This window comes from Erpetoichthys calabaricus, chromosome 4 (assembly GCF_900747795.2).
Source record: "Erpetoichthys calabaricus chromosome 4, fErpCal1.3, whole genome shotgun sequence".
Classification (NCBI taxonomy): domain Eukaryota; kingdom Metazoa; phylum Chordata; class Cladistia; order Polypteriformes; family Polypteridae; genus Erpetoichthys; species Erpetoichthys calabaricus.
Genome location: NC_041397.2, coordinates 109,438,245 through 109,464,867, shown reverse-complemented (window position 1 = coordinate 109,464,867; position 26,623 = coordinate 109,438,245). Strand labels below are relative to the sequence as shown.

The 26,623-nt window shown below is 34.2% G+C and overlaps 1 protein-coding gene across 1 annotated transcript; it reads right to left on the bottom strand.

Annotated features, from left to right (window-relative positions):
* Positions 1–532: 532 nt before the first annotated feature.
* On the bottom strand, positions 533–25,967 carry LOC114651123 (coiled-coil domain-containing protein 122-like). Its single transcript, XM_051926607.1, has 5 exons — positions 25,817–25,967; positions 24,856–24,965; positions 6,937–7,335; positions 4,304–4,420; positions 533–747 (listed from the first exon to the last, which is right to left on the bottom strand). Exons 1-5 carry the CDS (start codon positions 25,965–25,967, stop codon positions 598–600), a joined length of 927 nt encoding a protein of 308 aa, XP_051782567.1. The 3' UTR covers positions 533–597.
* Between the last annotated feature and the right edge of the window lie 656 nt (positions 25,968–26,623).

Below are 26,623 nucleotides of genomic sequence, written 5' to 3'. Positions count from 1 at the left end.
ATAAACTAAGTACACCAAGAATATGTTCAGGATTAACATTTTGCCTATAATACAGTTTTATGTATTTCTAGTTCTATTATGAACATAAAAATGACAACAGTAAAAAATAATAAAACTAGCAACATGTTGTTTACAAGCATACAGGTACAGTATATGGTTTATTGTAGAACAATGCAAACAGAAGGTTAGCACCAGACATTCAACATATATAATTTTATGAACAGCAAAAAGATTTTCTTATGGGTTCTATAACAGATTTTTCACAATAATGGAGTTTTTTTTTTGTTTTTTTTTTTACATTTTTACATTTTTGCACATTTGTTTTGCTCAGTTGTTATCTCTACACTAAATTGGTTTATTGCCAATTTTTAATTCAGTTCATATTTAAATAATATCATAAATATAAAGAAATATATATATATATATATATATATATATATATATATATATATATATATATATATATATATATATATATCTTCAAAGCAAGTAAATCACCACTTTAGTTGCACTTCAGCTTCTGTACCGGTTTAATTAAAACAAAATAAGGAACAAATGACTATACAGCTTTACAATAAAAATTAAAATAATTTTTATTTATTTTGTACTTCCAAGACATTTTCTGAGATAAACTAATTTTTTTTGCAACTGTTCGATATTCCAACGCTGTAACCTTTTATTAGCTTGTGCCTTATTAAGCTGACAATGCAGGCGCCTGATAATTGCTTCTGATCTCCTGTTTAGCATCTGCAAAAAAACAGAATTGTTTCTATTACTTTGAGCATTTTCTCTTCACATTCACGTAGTATATTTATCACAACTGCACTTAACTAGGAAAAGAAAAACAGGACGGTGGCACCAAAACTCATTTACATTAAAATATTCCGGCAAATAAATATTTGATATTGATCACAGTAGAAAATCAAATACACTTTGCTTCACATGTTCAATTAAAATATGAAATATACTGTACATGAACATTTTAAAAAGATAGATAGATAGATAGATAGATAGATAGATAGATAGATAGATAGATAGATAGATAGATAGATAGATAGATACTTTATTATCGCATAATAAAACATTTTTTCTTCATAGAAAGGTTCCAGTAAGTTCATAAATAGGTGTATGAGATTAGATCAAAAGGTCATATATGGCAGCTAATAGGAAATACTTGTACAGTTGCAGAAACTACCCACAAAAATAATTTAATACTATGGATTTTATTTTGAAATATTTTGATTCAACAGTCATCCACTTCTTAAAAAGCTTTTCAATATCAGTGTTACAGGGAGCTGTTGCTTACCCCAACAACACTGGTGTCAGTGTGCCACAGGGTAATCTTAAGTATATCCCCACACTCACTCATATTTAGTGTTTTAGAGTTGCATTCTTAAGTAAAGACCCTCGCTCTGTTTTATGACTTTGGCTTTCATTTTATATTGTGGTCCTTTTCTTCAATTGGGCCTGATGGCTTGCCATTTTTGTCCTCGTAGAATAAACAGGAGGGGTGAAGTACTTGCTTTTTGCTCTGGATCATAGTTTTATTGAGACATTTTTGTAATTAGTAATGTTGAAAATTACTATTGCAATTGAAAAGTACAGATTTGGAGCTTTGTGGATTTTTTTTTGGCATTACTTTCTATTATTCTTAAAGTTATGCTTATAAGAGAAATATTATAAATCATGCTGATGCTTTTATTCTATTTTGGAAGATTCAATGCAACTAATTTTGTTGTATTGAATATACAATATAATATATTAACTACTTGTATATATTCTGAAAAAGAATGTCTCTTCTTAACTTGGAAATAATATAAAATGTGTTTACAACACTCCTTATCTTAGAATTAATGTAACATTTATTTTCAATACAAAATTCTTTGTATTGGTAAACCCAAATTGGTAAACACCAGAAAAGAATTGTCCTTTTTTAATAGTTCAAAATTGTAAAACTATATTATTTTTTGACATCCGCTTATAATTTTTTTGCTATTGGTCTTAATAATATTCATCATCAAAGTTCTTTTTGGATGTGTTTTATTGTAATATGACAATAAAATTAACATTAAAAGAATATTATTTTGGCAAAGACACTGTTAAATTTTGCAAAATATTGTGCTATAGTATATCTACACAATATAATTCTTACACAAAATGTAAATTCTGAAAAAATGTCCACTTCTCAGTTTGATACTGTATATGGGATATATATATACAGTATGAAGTGCATTTAAGTTATTATCAGTTAAATCAGTATCAGAAAACAGTCAGAATTGGGGCTGACTTTAAAAGATTATGTGTATATTTGATTAAATTTGTAATGTTAATTGCATTATGAAGCACTTTGTGCTATTGATTACTCTGAAAAGAATAACAGAATAAGGAGAGTGGTAATTCTCAAACAAGTTTTTGTTTACTTCTTTACGCTATTTCATAAATATTATAATGTATAATTTTTCTTGTAAGATATTTGCTCTTTTTCTGGAATAGTGCACCCACTTTAAAAAGGTGAAAGCAGATAGTAATTTTGCCATTAAAATCAAGATCAAGTCAACTGCTGCCATTTATGTGTTAAATGACGTTTTCTCCTACTGAATCACATCGATGTAGACCCTGAATCACTACTTGCCAGCCATATCTCAGATTATGTGTATTTATTTAGTAGCCAGTTATATAGAAAGCAACCTATAAATCACAGTGGAATAGTACATTTGCTTATACGTGTAACAGCAGCAAGTCAAGCAATATCTCAAGGTCACATGCTATATCAGCACTGGGGACTGAAACACCATCCTTTTTAGTTTTCTGTACAATTCCTTAGCTACCAAGTCACATAACACAAAGTTATATCCCAACCAAGAACCAACATTATGTTTCCTGTGTGACACATATGGATACTACCCACAGTAACAATGATTTGTACAAGCTTGAAACTTACTTTCAAACTGAGAGGCACAAATGATGAGTGAGACTGCAGCCCCAAAGTACTCTGTTGACATCCACAACATGTATAATAGACAAGGAATTTGGCAACTTACTAGCACCACAGTATTCTGGCATTAGAAGATGAAATGGTTAAAAAATACAAATGTATCGTAAAGATTGTAAGGACTACAACTTGAAATTGGAATGACAAAAAAATCAAGTGGCACTATGGAGGTACCTGTTGTAAAATGAAAGTAAGTTCATCAGATAAAATAGAACCAAAAAGTTGCACAATTATTTTGTGTGAATGGAATGTTGGAAAGCAGCAGTATTTTTTTTCCAAGCAGAAAAGTAGTAATGACAATAGTGTGTTTGGGGCAACAAAATAAGAATAAACTGGTTAAAATGAAAAGCAAGAGTGGTCCTGTTATAGACTGACAAATGTGAAAAGCGATAGGTGTCATCTTATGCCTGTATAATGGCAAAGACAGATGTTTTGAGGCAGAGCTTTGCAAGAAATGTTGAGGGTGAATGAATCGTGGAGTTCAATGATGAAATGCAAATAGGCAGTCAATGTGGTGATTTTAAATCCAATGGGCACTATCTGCCACTGTTCCTAAAACAAGAGTGTAAACAACTGTAATGCTTACTAGTCTGTAAGTCACCATGAATAAAAGCATCAACCATCAAATATGAAATAATAATAATGAAACAGCTTCATGTAAGAAGGAATTCATTAAAAAATGCTACTGACATTGAGACAAGCACAAATTAATTTTTAGTGAGAAGAATTCATAGATCAAGGGTACAAAAATGTAAAGATGCTACCTAAAGAAAATTGTGTAGCACTTAGTTTGGCAGTTATGTTCAAAAGCTTCAAAGGAAAAAAAGTTACAAAAAATATTATCTACAGCTATTGAGATATCAGACGAATGAGTTGTGTGTGAAGAGTAGGAACATATGCCTAAAGTTTGTAGTAGAATAAAGGCACCACAGATTGCAAGTGAGGAGGTTACTAAAGAGGTGTAAAAAAAACATAATTAAGGATGGTTAAAAGGCTAGTTTCTAGGAAGGAGGAGAAACATCTGTGAATGCAAGAGAAGTCAAGAAGCAAATGGTTTAAACTGCTTTCAACAGTTAAAAAACACTCAAAACTACATAAAGTGCAGAAAGGGAATTTGGTTGGCAAACGATCTTGACTTAAACCAGATAATGATGTTAAACTAACTGTTACTGTACTTACATTGTTACCACAATTTTTTGTTACACAAGACAGGACATTACACAGTCATTCTAGGATATATATTTTCTAGTTACTGAAAATAAGCCCACCCACAGCAAACTGGGAAAGAAACAAATTATTACAGTACTTTACCTCAATTTCTTTCTTTAACTGGAGTTGAATTTCCTCTTCTTTTATCAGCTGTGAATTTAAATCACTGATAGCACCATTTGCATCATCAATTTTTGTCTTTAAATTAAAAAGCTCTTCCTGGAAATAATTGATATTTTGAAAACAATCAGACTATTAATGTGCATATAACAAATATACATTTTAAATTATTGTATTTGCCAGCTAACTTTTAACATGTGGCAATAAACAGCAATGATTTTAGGATTAAATACAGTAATACAATAAATATTAAGAAGAACAGTGAGAAGCAGATATTGAGTTTCATTTTGAATAATTAACAGGAATTTTCCTACTACATGCAACTTTTTCAAAAAAGCTTTGGGTGAGTACAGAGCCTACTGCTTTAGATACAACAAAAGAATTATTCCTATACAGACAACCTGCCCATTGCAGGACACACACACTGACACTCTTTTACAGAGTGTCAATTTAAAGACGCCAATTAACCAGCATGTCTTTGAAGTAAGAAAAAAGAAAAGCACATTTGAATATGGAACTAGGAAATAATCCTAGGACTACACAGCTGATTAATCTATTTATTACCAAAATCAACTGTGATAGCTAAAGCATTTGTTGCAGTAGAACTACAACCAATCCTTGATGAGGATGCCAGACTAAAAATATTCCTTATTTTAAAATAACCTATGTTAAAAAGGTTGCCATACCTTCTACTAAAAAGATATTAAATCGTGACATACAGTTACTTTTCTCAAGTTCCATGAAAGGAACATCTATACATATTTTCCATGAACATGATGACCCACGCTAACTAATGTTAATCAGCACCGCCAAAGAGTATATACAGTACTAAGCCAAGTCAAGGAAGGACTACATCTGACTAGTAGTAGTTGCATAACTGTGTATAGTTAGCCTTTCAAAATTCTAAATACAGGGGAAACAAGTCTTGCATTTTTTTATCTTATGTTTGCTTATTTACAAGGTCTAGAACACTTTTCACTTGTTTTGGTCACTTTCTGTATGCAACTTTTGGAACATCTGTTTCAAAATGGATCCTAAATGATATTGACTCCTTATCTGTAAGTCACTTTGGATAAAAGCATCTGCTAAATGAATAAATGTAAACTGCATAAAACTAATGAAATGGGAGTAATACTTTAAAAATATGATGATATGTAAGGATTATAAGGGAAGGAAGATAAAGACACAGTATTCATAAAATTATGAAATAATAAATGGAAAAAGGCTGCTTTATACAGGGCAAGAAAAATGCTGGGAAATGCAGAAAGCCTGCAGAAAAAATACAGTACTTCACATGAGACTAAAGATTTTATTATTGAAATAATGCAGAAAAAATAAATAAATGAAATTAAAACAGAAGAATTAAAGATCTGATGGCTGAAACTCATTTAAAACGTTATGCAAAAACAGTTTTGGACAGCAGGATGAAAACACCCCATGAAAAATCCTTCACAGTTATAACAGAAATGTCTACACATCAAAGCATAACCACATTTTTAAGAGGGGAACTGTTGATAGTGTATAAAAAATTTGTAAATAAAAAAGAGATCAAGCACTATTCTTGTGAGTAACTGGTGATGGATATCTTTAGATCAAAGAGCAGGCATGAATTAATCATATTTGTGATGGAAAACTAACTAGGTTATAATATTAAATGACAGTAAACATAGAATAATAAACTAATATTAAATTAAATAAAAGTAGACAATTAAATAAATGGGTTAGGCCTTGAAACCCTACTAAAATGTAAGTACATAAGATTTGCAGAAACAGCACTAAAATTCATACAACTGTCTGTACATTTCCTGAAATACTTAATTTGTCCTAAACAGAGAATTTAAAAATCATACTTTTTGCATGCTGATAGATGTTTTTTTTGTATGTTGGGTGATGTGTGGATGTTAAAATTATGAATGTAAAGAGACAACAAGTATTCTATTTCCATGATTTTACTACAGACATACAGTATGTATTCTGAAGTTTGTTTAGTCCAGTTCATGGCTGTATTCGCTAGAGCATTTCCTGGAAGCACCAGACATTTTAGCCACCAGCCGTGATCAGGGAACCAGCCCAGTTCAGGGAACATTCACACACATCTATACTCACTTTAACCAGGATTTATACATTGATGGAAAAATGGAATACCTGAAGAAAGCCCATTCTTACTGGATTATACTGAGATATTTTGTAAATCTTAATATCACTGTTTGTCTTGGTGTTTTCCCAGTTTATCTTTTAGGAGCTGCATGCTATCCAAAGTACATCACAAGAATAATAGAGTAATAATGTCTCAAAAATACAACCTGATGAGCAAGGAAACATAGTCAACAGTATAAAATTTAGTATCATTTTCTAGACTTTATCACCTCAATTCCCAAATTGTTTCATTTACACACTGTTTACTATATTATTCTCATGAATTTACTTACTTTAGTAGTTCAAGAACATTGGAATGGCAAGATTTTTTGCTCATATTTCCTTCAAGATGGTGTACCTTTTACTGAAAAACTCACATTAGAAACCTCTAAAACGTAATACTAAACACAAAATTTGACATGAGTTTCCCAATTATCTATGACAACTCAACTAAATGAGAAATACTACTTGCCACTTACCTGTAGTGATCTGACTAGACTTCCGTCAGGATTTTGAAGATCAATTCTTAGTGCCTCCTTTTTTGCTTTTAGATTTTTAACCATTTCTTTTTTCTCCATTAGCTCTTTTCTTGTTGAAAAGCTTCCTTCTTCTTTTGATATATCTTCTTTGTAGGATTCCATTTTATTTCTGTATGTATTAAATTCTTCCAAAAGTATCTGAAATTTTTCTTCCTCTTGTTCTATTGTAAGTTGACACTTAACATTTTCCATAAAAATGGCATGTGTTTCTTTTTCCAGACTTCTCAAAAATTTTTGTGTCTGTAAAATGTCATTCTCTACTGTGCAAATTTGTTTTTCGGTTGCTTGACACTCAAGCAAAAGTGACTGTTTTTCTTTTTCAAGCTCAGAAACCTGAAGCTAAGGAAAATGATAAATAGTAATAAGAAAAAAGTTTTTTTTCTGTTTTTAGAAAAACAAAGAATTAAAGAAATACTCATTATTCATGAATGTAATAAAAATTTCTTTTGATTTTTAGATGAACTGTGTAAATGCTTTGTAAATGCTTTGATTAACATTCCTACAGTATGTAAGACTCAAAAAATCAAGACTAATCCAAACTATACTGTTACCCAAATATGTTTATAATATGTTTTCTTAACCATTATAAAAAAATGTGCTCACCAAAGTAGTAATTTTAGTACATTGTGTAGAGCTGCTATTAAATACAACAGAAAAACTATGCATGGACAACAGCATAGCAAAGAATGTCTCCTTCTCATAGCAATTGGTTCACAGTCCAGTTGAGAGTAAATCTATTTTTTCATAGATAATCAGATCTGCATTTTATTGTTCAAAATACTATGAGGATTTATTAGTAAAAACAGGAAAGGTTAACACTACCAGGGATAGAAATTAAATAAAAACTTAAAAAACATAATTCTTCACTAAATATGAAGGAATAATCGTTATGCTTCTAATGCATACTGTATATGTACTCATTTTGAAGACATTCTGCCTTCTTTTTAGAATGTTAGCTGTTGTGACCTTTTTAACTTATTTATGTTAACTTTGATTCACAAGACTCATTCAGAATGAGTTTGTTTTAATAATACAAATGTAAACAAAAGGGTCTTAGATAAGCCTAATATAGGACTTTACATCTATAACATTCAGTCAAATAATGTTTATGCAAGGCTAATGAGATAATTGCTTATACACATTTACAGACATATCTTGCTTTAAGGCACCTGTGTTGTTGGATTTATTTTTAATTCTGCTAATTCAAAACTGTCTGCTTTCTGCTATCTTAAAAAAACAAGGTTTTCCTCTTTAACCATTCTTTTATATGATACCATACAATACCATTTTCTAAGCCTGTCTAATCCTGAGCAGGGTTGTGGATGGTTAGAGCCTAAACCACCAGGCAAAGGATGCAAGGCAGGAACAATCCTTTTACACACACAAATGCACATACAACACACACACACACACACACACGCGCACACACACACACACACACACACACACACACACACACACACACACACACACACACACACACACAGGTTCAATTTAGTGTTGCCAATCCACCTAACCTGCATGTCTTTGGACTATGGGAGGAAACTGGAGTTCCAAGATGAAATCCATGCAGACACAGGGTTAACGTGCAAACTTCACACAAGGAAATCCTCTTTACTGTGAGGCAGTAGCAATACCAGTACATCACTGTGTCACCTTTTTATATGATGTTGTTAGTATAATTGTGTCAAATATATATCTATACAAAATCAGAAACAAAATCATATCACATCATTGAATGATACTGTACAAAAATAAATGTTTTATTGGGGCATGTAAAATGAGGTTTTCCTAGGTTTGGAGTAAAATCAGACATAATCAAAACAACTGGTGTATATCCTTATTGAATGGGTCTACCTAGTTTAAAGTGATCCTTCAGTCTATCTGTGGGGGGTGGCTTCTCTACCTGGCTGCCTTCCTCTCAAAAGGGAATTCTGAATTTAACGATAATGAGCAGGGAACAGTTTAGAATCGCGTTCAGGGTCTAAGCATGCATTTAAACCCCCATAACCACCATGTCTCAAACTCCATAGCCACCTCTAGGAGACTTCAAGTATCTTTACAATTGTGTAGTTATACAGTTAAACTACAGACAGGCTTAGGATAATGACTGTACAGTACAAAAATAAGGAACTGCTGATAATCTTTGAAGACATAATAAAACACATTGTATTTTAGCCCTAAAATAAAGGGTCTGGTTTGGCAGCTAGTTGAAACCCCCTGTCACTGAGGTAACATTTGTCAAAACTGTGGGAATGGACACTGGGTCTCTTGCATACAAAACCTATTCATGGGGTTTCAATAAACAAAAAACAAATGCTTTTTTAACTTAAAGTTACTCACTCTTGTTTACAAGTTTTTATTGTGGTTCTTATTCAAGTCATTTCTTACACATTTCATTCATTATGTTAGAAAAATTGAGTAATTTAGCTGTCCAGTTTCTAACTAAACAGTCTGTCTAAGGCTAAAATTAATTTAAAATTTTCATCTTATAATTGGTAAAATCAACTGGAAATTCAGTCATTGCAAACAGTCAGTTCTGTAGCAGTCACTTAGATGACTGGGTGAAATTACTTTCCACTACTATCTTTTTTTAAGTATTGGCCATTGAAATCTGAAATCTAGGTGACACTTTTTTGTTTTGTCACTGTGTTGCACAATCTTGTAAACAGTGCATAAGGAAACAAGAAAGCATTGTGTGATCAGCAGTTTACATTTCTAAGACTCATAAGCTAACTAGGCTGGAAAGATACTTCTCATTCAAAACTGCTGAAACTATTAACAATTGGCATATTCACATAATCGCAAAAACTGCCTCCATTCAAAAACAAGTACATATAGTGCTAAGCAAAAAAATAAATGAAACTGTTCATAAATAAATTTAAAGTTAATTTATGTCACTTTCACTTATTAACTTTGGATTTCAATAAAGTCCTCCATTATATATTTTTTTGTAAAAAGAAAAGTTAATTTGACAATGAGCTGAAATAAAAACCACATTGATACCACTTCAGGTCTCAATTTTAGTTCTCAACTTAAGTCACATAACTTAACATTTCACTTAAAAACCATTTAAATAGTCCTACGTCATGATGTTCCTTTGGAATTTTTCCAGCTATTACTAAGCAACTATAAAAATTCTTGGTGGTTACATTGCTCATGCAATGATTTTCCCATATGAAAAAAAAAAAAAAGGAGAACTACAGAGAGGGAAACAGGTTTACCCAGATTTGTTCTGCAGTCTCACGCAAAACTGTAATAGAAACTGAAAATGATGACCTTGTAACTTTTATAATTTTTCTCCACTAGAAGGTAGTAAACTCGGGAAAAGTGTGAATGTTTTGTGCTTATTTTGTAACTGGAAGCACAAAATAAATAATTATATAATAAGATTCATATAGTGAGTCAGGAACTCTCATACAAATTTAGGCAGAAATGTTTTACTTTGGGGCGGCACGGTGGCGCAGTGGGTAGTGCTGCTGCCTCGCAGTTGGGAGACCTGGGGACCCGGGTTCACTTCCCGGGTCCTCCCTGCGTGGAGTTTGCATGTTCTCCCCGTGTCTGCGTGGGTTTCCTCCGGGTGCTCCGGTTTCCTCCCACAGTCCAAAGACATGCAGGTTAGGTGGATTGGCGATTCTAAATTGGCCCTAGTGTGTGCTTGGTGTGTGGGTGTGTTTGTGTGTGTCCTGCGGTGGGTTGGCACCCTGCCCAGGATTGGTTCCCTGCCTTGTGCCCTGTGTTGGCTGGGATTGGCTCCAGCAGACCCCCGTGACCCTGTGTTCGGATTCAGCGGGTTGGAAAATGGATGGATGGATGGATGTTTTACTTTGAAATGGAAAAAGTTTTTTTAATCAGCAATTAGTTCAGAATTCAGCAGCATTATTGTATGTAATAGTATATAATGCTTTAAATAATCTTGCTCCTTCTTATATTTTGGAAAGCCTACTGTGAGAGATAGCCTGTGGCCTTAGGTAGTTTTAAATAAATAATCATGTGCGGGTGTGTGCAGGCACTCCTCGCTTCGTGGCTAACTGGGGTACTGGGGCTGATCGTGTCACATTCACATGCGGTTAGGAGAGTGTGATATGTACCGTCTAGGATAATATCTTAATGGTTGTTTTAACGATGTGCAAGATGAAATTATCAAGTATGTCACTCGAATCAAAAACCTGCCTTGAGAGTTCATGCATTCACTGTCTCATGTATCCTAACAGGATAGACTACTGCACATGTGTGCATTCAGTGCACCACAAGTGAAGTATTGGTAGCTGTTTAAAAATGGAGTGAGCAAACAGTGCCAGGGAATAAACAGCCTCACAATCTATGTTGTTAGATTTAATTGTAATCATCCTCGCTCTTGTGTGGAGGTGGTTTTGCTTAAAAAAGACTGATGTTGCTTAAAAGACAGCAAACTGCAAACTAGGTCGGAAATAGTTTGCTGCAAAAGACAGCTCGACAACTAACTTGTTTCACCATGTGTGAAGTGAAATTGATCTAGTACGGAGCCCTGTAGGTGTCAGGCAAAAAAAAATCTGTCCAAATGAATTATTAATCTATTCGAACAGATTATTGTATTTCTGTAAAAAGCATATGCCTATCAGTTGCATTTTATTTCGCAAGCTGTCTTGGGGGGGGGGGGGGGGGGGGGTCCTCGATTCCAATTTCCAAAGCACATTTTTCTCTTTCATTATTTGAAACACTCACACAGATCCCTGCAGAAGCTGGAACAGGTGATGATAAGGAAAGGAGCAAAAAAGAAAAAAAAGTGTTTTAGCAGTCATTAAAAATAAAAGAAGGAATTTGGAGAAGGCGAGTCTCTGCGCATTGCCATTGAAAAAGAGATCATGAGCTGCTTGATTATATCTGAGGTGGACAGTGATGTTAATTTACTTGAGTGGTGGATATCACAAGAAGTACATTTCCCCAAATTGGGGAAACTTGCAAAAAAGAACCTATGCATCCCTGCCTCAAGCAGCCCTTTTTGAGGACTTTCAGCACTGGAGAAAATTATGTAACATGTAACTGTGCTTCTCTGAAGGCAGACACTGTAGACTGACTGGTGTTTCTGCCACACAACTTGAAGTTTCCTCAGTAGAATTTTACAGTTGTTTTATTTTTTCTGATATCTTTGTGCAATATTTGACAAAACCTGAAGTTAGTAATTTGTTTAAAAATCCTATAGGTTTGGGTTTTTCTGTATCTTTGTGCAATATATGATACATCTTGTTTACAAATACTATAGTACAGTATGTTAGATTTTTGTTCTTGCTTGTATGCTGTACAATTCATCTCACAGCAGAGCAATTTATTTTTATCCACACTCTAATGTTCATGCCCTGTATTTCAATTATGATTAGTATTTTATTCCCTTTAGATTCATAGGTGTCTGTTTAAAATGCTCTCATTATAATAGCTTTGTTGGTCTTACTGCAGTTCTTTTATGTAAATCCTGTAGGCCACTTTGAAATGGTTTACTCATACTTGCACTGTTTGATCTCAGCAATACTTTGACTGGTGATTTTAATGTTTTGTGCTGTTTTACTTCAGTTTTTAAGTAAATAAATAAGACCTGTTTTCCTTAAATGTTGTTTCCATTAATCTCATCAGTAAGCCACAATTACTATCCTATTATCAAGACCAAGCTACTGTAGATCAGCAAGACATTTTACAAACACATTTTTAAAGGATGCAAAATATCATCTAATTATCATTATCATCAAAGTCGCAGAAAATATCAAGATATAATTTTTTTGCCAATATCGCACACCCCTACGTGCAGCACAGATGGATAGGTCGGGCACCTCAAGTATAGAGAGGATAGCTGTAAAGGAGCCTGCGTGGAAGGAGTGGGGGAAAAGAAAATAGACTGGCCAGTGAGAGAGAAAGAGAGAGATAAAGAGAGAGAGAGAGAGAGAGAGGGTGGGCAACAGTGAGCTTCAAGAGCCTGAGGCTGAAGAAAGGGCGCTCATACTGAGTGAACACCAGGGAGTAGGAACTGCCCAATATGCTGAGTCTCTAGCAGATCTGAGGGACAGTTGGCGGGTGATGTGTGCGGCTCGGCATGGTGCCCTATGGTTGCCAAGGGCCTGCCAATGGGGACCGAGCCTGAATATAATGGTTGCCTGCATCTGTCAGTTGGGCGTCTTCTCAGTTGCCTGATCCCATACTGGATAAGCTGAGAAGTTGTCAGGTTTAAAAGGGCAGCATTAGGGTTCATAGTTTTAGTGGATTGCCCATGGATTTTAACCTCATTGTTTTTAATGGAATAAAGCTATTGAGTTTTTAACCTTCACCATTACATTGTTTTTATGGATTATTCACTGACTAATTATTTGGATACTTTGATTTGTTTTTGGATTGTTTTTTAAAAAAAAAGCACTTGAGCACTGTTACACCTATACCTTGCTACGTGAGTGTCCTCATTTGCCTGGCTCAGTCTTGATTATGTTATCGATGGTGGCAGGTTTGAGAGTCTCCTGAACAGATGTTGGAGAGTGGAGCTTGCACTGTTGCATGTATCACACTACATACCAAGTCACAACCAAATGCTATGTTCCATTTGAACTGTGAAATTGGAATTTCTGCATTCCTAGTCGAAATTTTCAATTGGACTGCTTTTCAACTGTCCAACTTCATACTATGACATCAATCCAAAATGGTGACATACACCACAGACTTTACTGAAACCAGTAGCATTATAATATTTGCATCTCATTAAATTAGTCATACACACAGTGTTACTACGTGTGTTTGGATGTGCAAAATACCATATAATGCTTTATCAACTGGTATTTATTCCAAAAAAGCAAACACAACAAAGATTTTACTGGAAGTGTCAACATTGGTTTTCCGAATGTTTTACTAGTAAGTGATCAACTCAGGTGTGATGTCATTCCCAGCTCTGATATCAGACTTCTTAGGTAAATGGAACACAGCATTAGATCCTCTGAATATGGTCTGCTTATTATTCCAAGAGCGAAGCATAAAAGAAATGGTGAGGTGGCCTTTTGCTGTCACGCACGAAAATTCTAGAATACTTCAGCAATACAGAGATTCCAAACCATGGAACATTTAAAAAAAATCCTTAAATCTCACTTTTTAAATTTGGCTTTCTTGTAGCTAAGTTTTAGTTGCACCCCTTATAGACTATACATGCCTAGAATTATAATATTCATCAGGATTTATAATCTTTGCTAATCTCTATTTTTCTATGCTTTCTTTTTCTGTGGTGGCATTTTGTGTGTGCAGACACCTGTGTTGCTCAAATGAAGGCAATTGCCCCACAAGACCAAAATGGATTGAATCCTCTGGGACAAAGCCTCGAAACAATGAGGAATGACTTAAGAACATCTATGTTAGGTAGAATCCCAAGTGGGGGCAGAGTGGGCTTTTGGCCTCCAGCTTAACTGGAGTTTTTTTTTTCTTTCGTCCTCAAAGTAATCTGACCTTATTATTATACTCATCTTTAAAGACTTAGAATATGGTATTATATACAGTATAAGGTCTCTACTTTTGTACTAACTTTATATCTATGTTATGTAAGCTCATAAAGATTTTTTTAGTACTTCAAGGAATAAAGTTATACATCATTTACAGTAATTTGTTTTTCTTTTCATGTATCTATTTTTTTCAAATTGTGTATATCTAGTTACATTCTGCGCATGAAAATGTGTTAGAAATAAATGTTGTTGTTGTAGCAGGAGACAGAGTAGAGAGATGAATGCATCACATAAGATGAGGCCATCAATGGAGTCCCTTATGGGACTACCTATGCACTGTTACTTTTTTCTAATTTATATTAATCACATAGATTCTGATACAAATGAGATGAGTAGAGTTGTTTGGTCACAATGTCATAAATCATCTTTTGATGGAAACCAAAAGCCAAATTAGACTACTTTGTGATTTGGGACACCTTTTCTGCATTATTAACCAACCTGATTGAAATCACAGACTCCACTTTAAATTTCACACTCTATCAGAAACTACATGAGGAGAAAGTGGCTTTATCTGTCAAAAAGCAGATGATGAACTATAATCGGACCTTGCAACAAGATAATGAAAAAAGTCCACAAAACAATGCCTCAAAAAGAAGAAATATGGGGCTAACAAATGACCCAATTAAAGCCAAGATTCTAACACCATGAAAGTGGGCAGAAAGACAATTACAATGAGTACCTATTGTACAGGGTATTTCTGTCAAAGAAGGAATCACCAGTTTTTGAAGCTACAGTATGTGTGTACTTATTTGTTCCATAACATATGATTTCTGACTTTTTGTTGAATAAATTAATGCAATCTGTTATATAACATCACTATTATTTATCATTATTGTTTTGCTAAAGATTAAATATCTGTTATGCCAGCTTGACACAAGATTTGAAAAGACGACTGAAACACAAGGACGTAGTCAAAAAAACAAAGTGAGGGTCAAAATAAAGAAAACAATTATCAGAAATCAAAGTCAGAAGGACTGGAGAGAGTTCAAAACCTAGAAAAACATAAAGAAAAATTTCAAACATGTTTGAAAGGGTTTGGAATCCATATAGTTGGGTGAGGAAGTATACCCCTAGATGGCCTTTTATTCTGTTGCATCCTCTGATACCTCACCCACTCTGGAAAGGTCCTAGCAACAGCCATCAACAATAGTGCCATTAAAATGGTGGCAAAAATAACAACCCACATAAAAAAATCAAAATCAAAACCATAAGTGTAATTAAAAATTTAATGACACTAATGGGTTACTTAGGGCATAAAATAGGAGATCCTGACAATATCCATACATCGAAATATGTTGAAGAACATGTACCTTTCCATGTGGTGTAATAACCTTTACACACCACTGTACACAGTATATGCTTATACTTAACTAGTGTAAGAGATGTCTACTCATCATTCTTTTGCAAATGAACTTTAATTGGAGAAATGCACCATTTGTACTCTTCCTACTCCAAACAATTAAAAAAAAGTCAAAACATACACAAACACACACATAGGCTTTAATTATTGGCACTTTTATCTCATTACGGAGTTACTTCAGAAATAGATTAGCGCATGCTTTGATGGTGCAATGATGTGTAAACAGTACAACAAAGGCTGTTTTACAAGAGTTTTGAAGTAACGAATTAATGTAAAACTAACATGTTTGATTTCATAGAGGAAGCCTTAAAGTAGGGGACAAATGTAAAAAAGAAGGGACAGATTTGGCAAATTAAAGCAAAATTTGAAATTATTTGACTTATCCATTAAATACTACTCTTTAGTAACTTTTTTTAGCCAGTGTTTGTTTAAATGAAAATATTTTGAATTATCTTGAAATTCACCAATTCAAAAGTACATATATAATAATGTCTTAATTTTTATTAGTAGTGATTTTAACAAAGTATTTTTAAGTTACTAGAGAGAAAATGTTAGAAAATAAATTTACTAGGTGCACATAGTAGGATAAATCAGGTAGTTCATGATGATATCATCCTTTACAGACCCTATGCTAAAATCCTCCCAAGATTATAACATCCACCCTGCTTTATATACTAGGGGGATCCTTGTGTCTATGAAACATTGAAATTTAAGCCCTGCATTATATTTTTTCTATTTATGAATGCCAGTACTTGTTTACTTAAATGATAGTCGGGTAATTACTTGATGGATATACCATTATTTTAAAGCCGTTGTTACTGTTAGCTGTTCATATATTTTATATTCTGTTACAGAAAAAGGCAGTATATGGTTCACTTGAGAAACAGAGATCATTTTAATAAAAGCGTGGAACTGGACTTCTCTTTTTGCTGTGGTGTCTAAGAGGTATTGAGTATTACAAACATTTACTGGCAATGGTATGGAATATGCAAATTTTAGTATTGTGACATCTCTACTGCTGACTTTACATAACTGTTCATATTATTGTTCTTATTTTCTTTTACATCATTGATACCAGTGCCTACTAAGCTCCTACTGTATCAGCTGAAACAAAGCAGGAAGATTTGGGCATTACTGCCTTAGTTAAGCCACATATTGAAAAAAAGACACTGTCTACCAAGAGTCCTAACTGTCTGATGTTTTATTTAAAGTTTGATGTCATATACATTATTTGCTGTTAGATTTTTCTTTGACTTGTCATGCTATTGTTACTCTTATGTAGGAGACCTGTAAATAATTATCTTGCTTTTCTCTGTATACGTGTAATTTTGTAATTTTCTAGCCTTGAGAACCTAGACTGTAGTTTGAACACACAGATCCGAATAATATAAATATTAAAATATGATCAATTTTGAGGAGAGTCAATTTGACCAAAATAACAAACATTATTAGTATGCAAGTATTTCTTACCAGAAATTAAAATAGAAAAACTGTTGTTAAAATAGAAGAAATTACATCTTTCAACCCCAAAAAATGCCTGTCTTGAGCAATGTAGGCAAACTGATGAAAAAACATGATAAACTGCACATTATATGCACTTAAAAATAGTCATGTAATTTTTATCTGCAAGTTACAGTCAGGAAAATGTTTTGTTTTACATTTAGGTGCAAGAAGTTGGTGAACAGGAAGATATTACAGTATGTAGGTGAAATATTATTCTGAAGCCTAACTTCCATCCATCCATTTATTGAAGCCACTTAATGTAATTCAACAGTATTAGAGAAGAGACGCTCACAATGCACTAACATTCACATATATCTAAAACAAACACTTTTGATTTGTGGTAAATAATGCACATACAGTATACGGACAGCCTCAAATATTAATTTAATTTTAATATAACAAGATCACTCCGCAAATTCCTTAAATAACTGAAATGGGAATCTAAATGTACTCTTGAATATAGGTTCAGAACAGATAAAAAGACCAAGCAGTAAAAAGAAATACCAAAAGATTTTTTTTTCCTAGAGTGATTTTCAAGATATCATAATTATGAATAAACTGACTTGTTTCCACAGATGTGATCTTCCCATTTTGGTCATCATACAATATGTATTGCTTGATATTTATTGAAGTGGAATTCTGCTCAAACTGTACCATAGTTCATTAAAATTGGCAGATTTGTTTAATTTCATATAGAACAAACTTTTAAACGCAGGTTTCTGATGTTGTATTAAATGTTTTTTCTGAAAAGGTAAACTTACTTTTCACTAGAATTTTATTTCCTGAATTTTAGAGAACATTATCCTTGGTTATACTGCTATATGACTACCAAATGCTGTAATCACAGAGATTGGGTCATAAAGAAAAATGTTTAGTTGATTAATTATGAAAACATTAATTATGCATTATATCAGAGGGAAGTAACTGAAATGGTCATAAGGGTTATAACACATTTATAAGGAACAGTTCTGTTAAACTTTGTACCATGTGATAGCTGACAGCACAATATAAACTTCTTTAAGCTGAACAAAATACAAGACAGTAATATGAATTACAAAAGTATAAAACTAACAAAATCTCACAGATCTAAGATTTGTTTTTCTTTCAGATAACAAGTTAGTAAAACAAATGTGCACCAAGTTCAAGACTGTGGCTGATACACTGAATTGTCAATAGCCTCTATAGGTTGTAATTTTATTTAATACATTAATATATATAATGTATATAGTTGATATAGTACTTTTATTATTAAAATGTATGAATCAAATATTTTTTTGAATTGTGAGTTTCAGTAGAAAAAGTAATTGATGCTTTGTATCATTGCTGTACCATTTGAAATTTTTTTCTGTTGTTTTGGAGAGCACTATATATTTTAGATGATTTCTAAAACAATACAGAATTAACTGTAGTTGCAAGCTTCCATGGCAGTGCAAATTATCCTACACAAAAAAACTTTCTAACCAAGTTGCTCTGAAACTTGTTTGAAAACATTTTCTAGTTGTAAATGAATCACTAATTCATTCAAAACAGCCATAAATACAGTAAATGATATGGACCAACTTATGTAAAATCAGACTACATAAGGAGTGTACACATATAAAATGTGTAAAAACAACACAGTGTTACATCAATGAAAATGTTTATTATATAAGCATTGTACAAAACACACTAGGAGTAAAAATATAAGGAATAATAAATATTCTTTCATTAAAATGGGTATTAACTCTCTATGTTCATATAAATATACAGATACAGAGTTAACATGTGGGCTTTATAAATACTGCTTTTCTTCCTGATATTTAAGTGTTTTGTTCATTCAATTACTTTAACTTTTATTTGAAATAACTGATATTGTATTATATATATTTATATTAATTAATAAAGATTACTTATAGTTGAATTCAGTCTGTTTTTAAATGTAATGTCTTGGTCGGTCTATGACAACTGCTCTGTCAAATCAAAAGTATCCAAACTGAACAGAAAGAATTACAGTACAGTGGAACCTCGGTTCATGTCCATAATTCATTCCAAAACTCTGATCATAAACCGATTTGGTCATGAACCGAAGCAATTTCCCCCATAGGATTGTATGTAAATACAATTAATCCATTCCAGACCGTACAAACTGTATGTAAATATATTTTTTTAAAGATTTTTAAGCACAAATATAGTTAATTACACCATAGAAAGCACATCGTAATAGTAAACTAAATGTAAAAACATTGAATAACACTGAGAAAACCTTGAACAACAGAGAAAACTAACATTGCAGGAGTTCACGCTAATAGCCTTATGACCCCATCGCTGTAAACACTTTTTTTAAATGAGTTTTAAGCACAGGGGGAAAAAAACAGAACATTTGAACAAATCCGAACTTTATCTAAAAACCAACCACAAGCAACCAAGAAAGTAACATTGCAGGAGTTCATGCTAATAGCCTTACAACCCGATCACTGTAAACACTTTTTTAAATGAGTTTTAAGCACAGGGAAAAGAAGGAACATTTGAAAATCTGTAATTTAATAAACCACCAAGAAAACTAACCTTGCATGAGTCGAGTTCTGGCATGAAGTAAAGGGGGAACTGGGTGGAGAACAATCCGGTCTCGTCGCAGTTGAAGACTTGTTGCGGGATGTAGCCTTCGTCCTTCACTAATTTTGTGAAATTTTTCACGAATTCTTTCGCAGCTTCAGCGTCGGAACTAGCAGCCTCTCCATGCCTTACCACACTATGAATGCCACTTCTCTTGCGAAACTTTTCAAACCACCCTCTACTGGCTTTAAATTCCTCACTTTCGCCACTCGTACAAGGATAGTTTTGCAGCAAATCGCCATGAATCTTCCTGGCTTTCTCGCATAACATTGCCTCGCTTACGATATCCCCTGTAAGTTGCTTCTCGTTCAGCCACACTAGCAACAGTTTTTCCAACTCTTCCAGCACTTGAGGCCTCTGCCTGGTTAACGCTGTAACTCCTTTTGCAACATCAGCTGCTTTAATAGATTCTTTCTGCTTTAGAATAGTCAAAATCGTAGATTTTGACCTCTTGTACTCTGCGGAAAGATCAGTAACAAGAACGCCACGCTCATACTTTTCAATAATTTCTTTCTTTACTTCGATTTCAATTTTCTGCAAAACTTGCTTCTCACCACTCTTCATTTGCTTAGAAGCCATGGTTAACTACAAAAGCAAACGAAATACTGTAGAGCACAAAGAGTTCACAGGTAAAGCACGCACATCTGACTGAGAACAATGAACAGGGAGAGGTTGAACACGTGCTTAAATACAGTAATCGGCGTGTACGAACTGGAAGAGAAATGAAATAGAGCACAAAGAGTTCACAGCGAAAGCACGCACGCACATGCAAGCACGCACGTCTGACCGAGAACAATGCAATACGTGCGGAAATCATCGGCGCACACAAACCGAAAGGGAAACTGGCTTGTTCATATACCAAGTGTGTGGTCGTGAACCAAGGCAAAAGTTTGCAAACTTTTTGGTCGTAAACCGATTTGTACGTGTACCGAGACGTTTGTGAACCGAGGTTCCACTGTATGATCTTGGCTTACAGTACTTTCCTATTGTTACCACAAGAGGGCAGTAAAAGCATACCTTAAATACACTTTAAAAAGCTTTGGTTATGATCCTTTTTAAACAATAATAATACAAAAATGTGTGGCTGTTTTTCCTGTACTTTGTAATTGTTTTTTTTAACTTATTTTATGAAGAAAAATATTTTATATAGATTAGATCAGGCAAACATTATTAATCCCAAGAAGAAATTTACATGCATACTGCTGCAGAAACGATCCTCAGATGCACTTCGTAGCACAATGGAGTGGAATAAGCCTGCAGCTAAAAGTGCTAAAAGAGAGCATCTCCTGAAGGAGATGGAATGAATTTTTTAATATAGCATCCAATTTTGCCACCATCCTCTTTTCCACAACAGCTTCCAGTGTACCATGGTTATCCCTTTCATGGAGCAGGTTTTCCTGATAAGTTTGTTTAAGCATTGTATTTCTTTTGAGGTCAAGTTCCTTACCCAGGAGACCACAGGGTACAACAATACACTGCCTACAACAGACTGGTAGAACACTTCTAGCAGCTTGCTGCATACATCAGAAGACCAAAGTTTCCTCAGGATGTACAGTATACTCTGGCCCTTCTTGTGCAGCACCACTGTGTTGTCAGACTAGTCCACTTTACTGTTTGTGAGAACCTCCAGGTAACCTGTAGGTCTGCACCAATTTCATATCCTCCTCCTTAATGGTGAAACCCCCATAGTTCACTACCAACTCTTTTGTCTTGCTAATATTGAGTTGCAGGTGGTTCTCCAAACACCACAAGATGAAGTCCTCCATAAGTCTCCTGTACTACAAGTCATCACCATTATTAACTTGTATTGTTATGCATTTGTATGTGGAGATAAAAATATAACAAGCTTAGTCTCTTTTAATAGTGTCCTACACAGTCCTGATACATGAACGGAGACTTCTCATTCATTCTCGAATTGTAATGACCACTTCTACAGATATCCATCAGTTCAAGCATCTGTCCATTTTCTAACCGGCCTTGTTTACACCAGCAATGGCATGAGTTGATCCTTTGTTAATGCCAAAATAACACTTATTTAGTGTTTAAATGCTTCACATGATAATGCACATCTCCCTATTAATGCGACGTAAACTGTGTTAACAGAGTCGTGTAATCAGTGAAACATGCAGTCAGCAGGACAAGCAAATAGCATACTGTCCTTCATCACTAAATATGAAGCTGCAAACATTGCATTTGTGTCATTTATTTGGGTTTTGAAGGTAAGCTAATGTTCATAAATCACACGTGTCACATGTTTGAATTGAAGAATGTAATGCTGTTATACGGTTATAAATTTATTGAGAATAAGTAACATAAGCCCAATTAATTTTTTAATTCTGGCTTTGTGCACAGGTATAAGTAATAACAAAGTAAGAAACTTTGAAAACAGCAAAATGAAGACTGCTTAAATGAAATAAAGAATTAATATAAAACAGAGAACTTTGACTTCACACAGGAAGCTTTAAAGTTGAGACAAATGTTAAAAAAGGAGGGACAGATTTTCAAAATTAAAGCACCATGAGTTTCTGATATTTGAAATTTGAATTAATTTTACTAAGTAAAGTAGGTACTTTAATAAAAAGCCAATTGATGGGATTTCTGTGTTTGCCATGGTGTCAAAGCACTGAGTATCATAAAATTTCACTGATATTGTTATAGAATACAAACATTCTGGTATTGTGACATCTCTAACTCTGGCAGCCACTGGACAATGAGTTTATATGTGGGTATGATCTGTACCAAATTAAAGGTGTTAAAGCAACGGAGTTATAGGCCTCTTTTACATTGGCTTATAACAAGTTCAGGGTCCTGTTTACCTTTGTTGTACAGTCCACAAACTGGTAGAAAATTGGTGAGGGTGAAGAAAACTGAAACATGGTTAAAGTCCCCTGAAACAATGACGAAAGCGTTGAGATGGTCAGTAGTAAGTTTCCTTACCACAGAATATACTGTGTCCGGTGTAAGTGCTGCGTTTGCTGAGGATGGGATATAAACTGCCAGCACAATGGCATGTATAAACTCTTGATATATAATACAGCCATAAGCCCACTGCAAGCATGTCAACATTCAGGTTGCATACCTGTGTTTTTATAGTAATGTGTTAGGTATTGCACCATTTTTCAATCACAAAATTGGCAAGTCCACTTTCTTTCTTTCCATCGATTTCACTGCAATTTACTCATTGCAAGTGCAGACAGAGTCAGGTGTTTCAGCTCTAAGCTATGTCACTGCAAAGCACATGAGACTGCTGAGTTTTATTCCTTTTCGGTCCTGATCAGGGTTGAGAGTTCATCCATTTTATTTGCAAGTGATCTTACATTACCCATGATGAAAGAAGCCAGGTAGAATAGAAAACTTCTCCTCTTGTTGTGGAACCGGGCTCCTGCTCTCCTTTCCTGGCATCTACACCTACCGGCCTTGCAAGAGGTAGAACCCCTTACATGTCAGGCTGAGTTGCTTTCTGTAGGATGTTTGCATATTCTCCACATAGCTTAGAACTCCCATAGTTAGAAGGCATGTCATTAGGTTGACAGGCAAACCCCAAATTGGCTCAAAATGAGTCAGAATAGGTGTGTGCAAAATTTTGCCCTGAGTGTTTTTTTTCCTTCCAGGATTGGTTCTAGGCATGTACCAAAAATGCTGTAGGGATCATTTCAATAATTTCCTGTAGCACTTTTCTAGAAACTATATGGGCCAAAAAAATGATGGAAGGTCTGTAATACCTAATGTACAGAATAAACCAGCAAAAGAGTTGAACTTTCTCTATAAATTTACACACTTACTGAAATTGAGTATTCAACAATATTCCTGACTAATATAGCTTAACACTGGGTTTATCATATAAACTATATAGTTTGAGAACCCGTTTATTACTACATACAAATGGGTACATTTGGCAGGAAATGTATCATTGACATTCATTAGGCTAGATGATCAGTCCCATATACTGTAGTGTATCCTAGTTGCACATTTCAGACATCAGATGCATCAAAAGCAGACAGTGGTTGCAAAGAGGCTCTGAGGCTTAGCAGAATGACACTAAATAAGATCACAAAATTAAAAGTGCAATGGATTGTGCATTGTGCAATAAGCTATCCCAGTTCTTAAAAGAATACATCTCACCATCTAGTTGTGCAACGTCATGTTTGCATTTGGTAGGTAATGCTAGGTGAGGTATCGTCGACATGGGAGAGGTGGAACTCTATTCATAGCATCCACTGAAACATCAACTACTTCTCATCATTGCTGACTCTTGTCTAAACTGGTTTTTGGCTTAACCTGTTTGGAACTCTCTGGATTGCAATTGAGTCATCTTCAGTGAATTGTGTTTTTTTATTTGATGCTGATGACCATAGAATTCACCTCTGATTTTGTATTTGGTTGAAAACCATAAATACCAAATACAGTCCATTTCATCAGAATATTTCACTACCACTTATGAATATTTCTGCAAAATAAAATGCCTTTTGTTAGTATGCATCTTTATTTCTAGCAAATGTAATAAGCTGAAATGCTATACCCAAAAAATGTTTTATCGCTTTAATTACTGCTATTAAAATGTTCAGACAATATGTAATTATCTATCAATTTTTGAATTCCAATTTCTCCATTACAGAAAATTTTTTAAAAATATCAGTTCTTCTCAAGATCTAATTAGTCCAATTAGCATCCAATTAACTACTCAGTAAAACAGTATCTGCATTAATTCTATAAACTTAATTAATTCATTTTATAAGTAAGCTGGCTTCATAAATATGTTTCCCATTCAGAGCTCACATTGTCTGTTCTTGATAGGTAAATGTACTATACATTAGTTAGTTGGCCAACGTTACATATAACAGGAAATTATGTATAAGACATGTAAAATGTTAAGTTTACTGTATATGCATTCTTATGATTTAGTACCTCAAGCTGTTTCAGAAGCTTCAGATTCTTTCCTGTCACTATCTCTTGCTCCTGGTAATGTCGAGCAACCTCTTTAACCACCTCTGATAATTCTGGTTGTTTATCTGAGACTGTAAAGATATGACACATTTATACATACCGTATTATGGTAGTGCATCTACAGTATATTTGAATGTCTAGGAAGCTATATAAACAAAATTGGACCTGACTGGGGACTATTGCTACAGATTTTCAATCAGTACAATCTGACAACTGTCCCCAAAACAAGTGTTACAATAACTGGCTTGACAATTACAATGACTGTAATCAAACAAGCTCAGTCACTTCCAACTTACCTTTAATACTGGTAAATTAGTTTGCTACTCCTGTCCTATAGTTAAGGCAACACTGGCAAAATACAACCCAGCACTTTACAGTTTCACTTATGGTCCAATTACAGATACAAAATTGTTTCTACGAAATTTCTAAAGACAACTTGAACATAATGTTGGTAATGTAGCATAAAACCTGTAATTACTATCCTTTTTATAAGGCGGTGCAATGCATTTACTCAAGATCATGTCAACTAAAAAAAGCTTCTAGCACTATGGTTCTTGTCCTTTATGGCTTCAGGACCCAGTTTTACCTATTTATGTTCACTGTGACCCAGATGCAGAATTCAAACAGTGTCTCCCCTTGGTGAAATGTGTGCAATTACAAATGGAAATACAATTTTAAAGTAGTGAGGGGGGCTCCCCCTTATGTGCTTGCAACCCTAAAAACAGCCACACGCAACCCACCAGTGGGCAAGCTGGTGAGTGAGAAACACTGCTCTAATACATGCTCTGTATCGCTACCAATAAAATACCACTTAGAAAGCCTCAAACCATAGCCTATGCCTCTTTAGTCCTGCGAGAATATGCATAAATTGAATGCCATTAAAATCAGGCAGTTATTTTAAAATTGTTGATTCTTATCTTACATTTTATTACTACAAATACACCAATGCGCTTACAACTACTGAACTGTTTAGCAGAGCACTTAGTTATGACATTCAAAGTGCCAGCCTGGCACTCTGTCCGTAATTCATGTAGGTTGGGCAACAGCCACAATTCAGAATTTTCCGTCTTCATCATTCAAAAATGTTTTCACTTAGTAGATCCGAGCAAACTAATTGCAGTGTACCTTAAATACTACTGCACTAGTTGTAGATGAAGACCAGACTACATAGTACGGTACTAAGAGGAGATGATCCTCAGGTATAAGTGCTGTTGCAGTGAATGGAACAAGATCAATACCAAGTATAACTAATACACAGCCATTCTTGTTGTTGTTTCATGTTTCTCCTTGGTTTGCTCAGCTGGCTGTCTGATTGCCCATTAATGGCAGTACGCTGGTAATTAATGTCTTGCCCTCTCTCAATTACCAATTTGCACCTGCACATTGCCTTGACTTAAATGGAGAGAGGAAAGGGAAAAGGTACATCCTCATGTAAAATTAATAAAAATAATTGCTAAGCTATACTTGATTGAAATTAGTGTCGCTGTCAATATTGTAAATGTTATTCATGTTGAGGGTCTGAAAAGTCCATAAAATCTATGGAAAGCATATAGAAAGTAATGATAATGAAAAGTAAATGTACAATCGTATGTGAAGTATTAGTGGATGATGATCTACCATCAGGATACCCTGGATGCACGCCCTAGCAAATGTGAGAAAAAAGTAATGTAAATGTTACACCGGCAACATCACCCACTCTCCCTCACGTGCACATGCATGACTCAAGCCA

Coding starts and splice junctions, on each gene's coding strand:
- LOC114651123 (XM_051926607.1), bottom strand. CDS start 25,967: ATGAAGACGGAAAATTCTGAATTGTGGCTGTTGCCCAACCTACATGAA. Junction 24,966..25,816: donor TGTATTTGTAGTAATAAAAT/GTAAGATAAGAA, acceptor ATATCTTTACAG/TCTCAGATAAACAACCAGAA. Junction 7,336..24,855: donor AGCTTCTGAAACAGCTTGAG/GTACTAAATCAT, acceptor CATTTTCCTTAG/CTTCAGGTTTCTGAGCTTGA.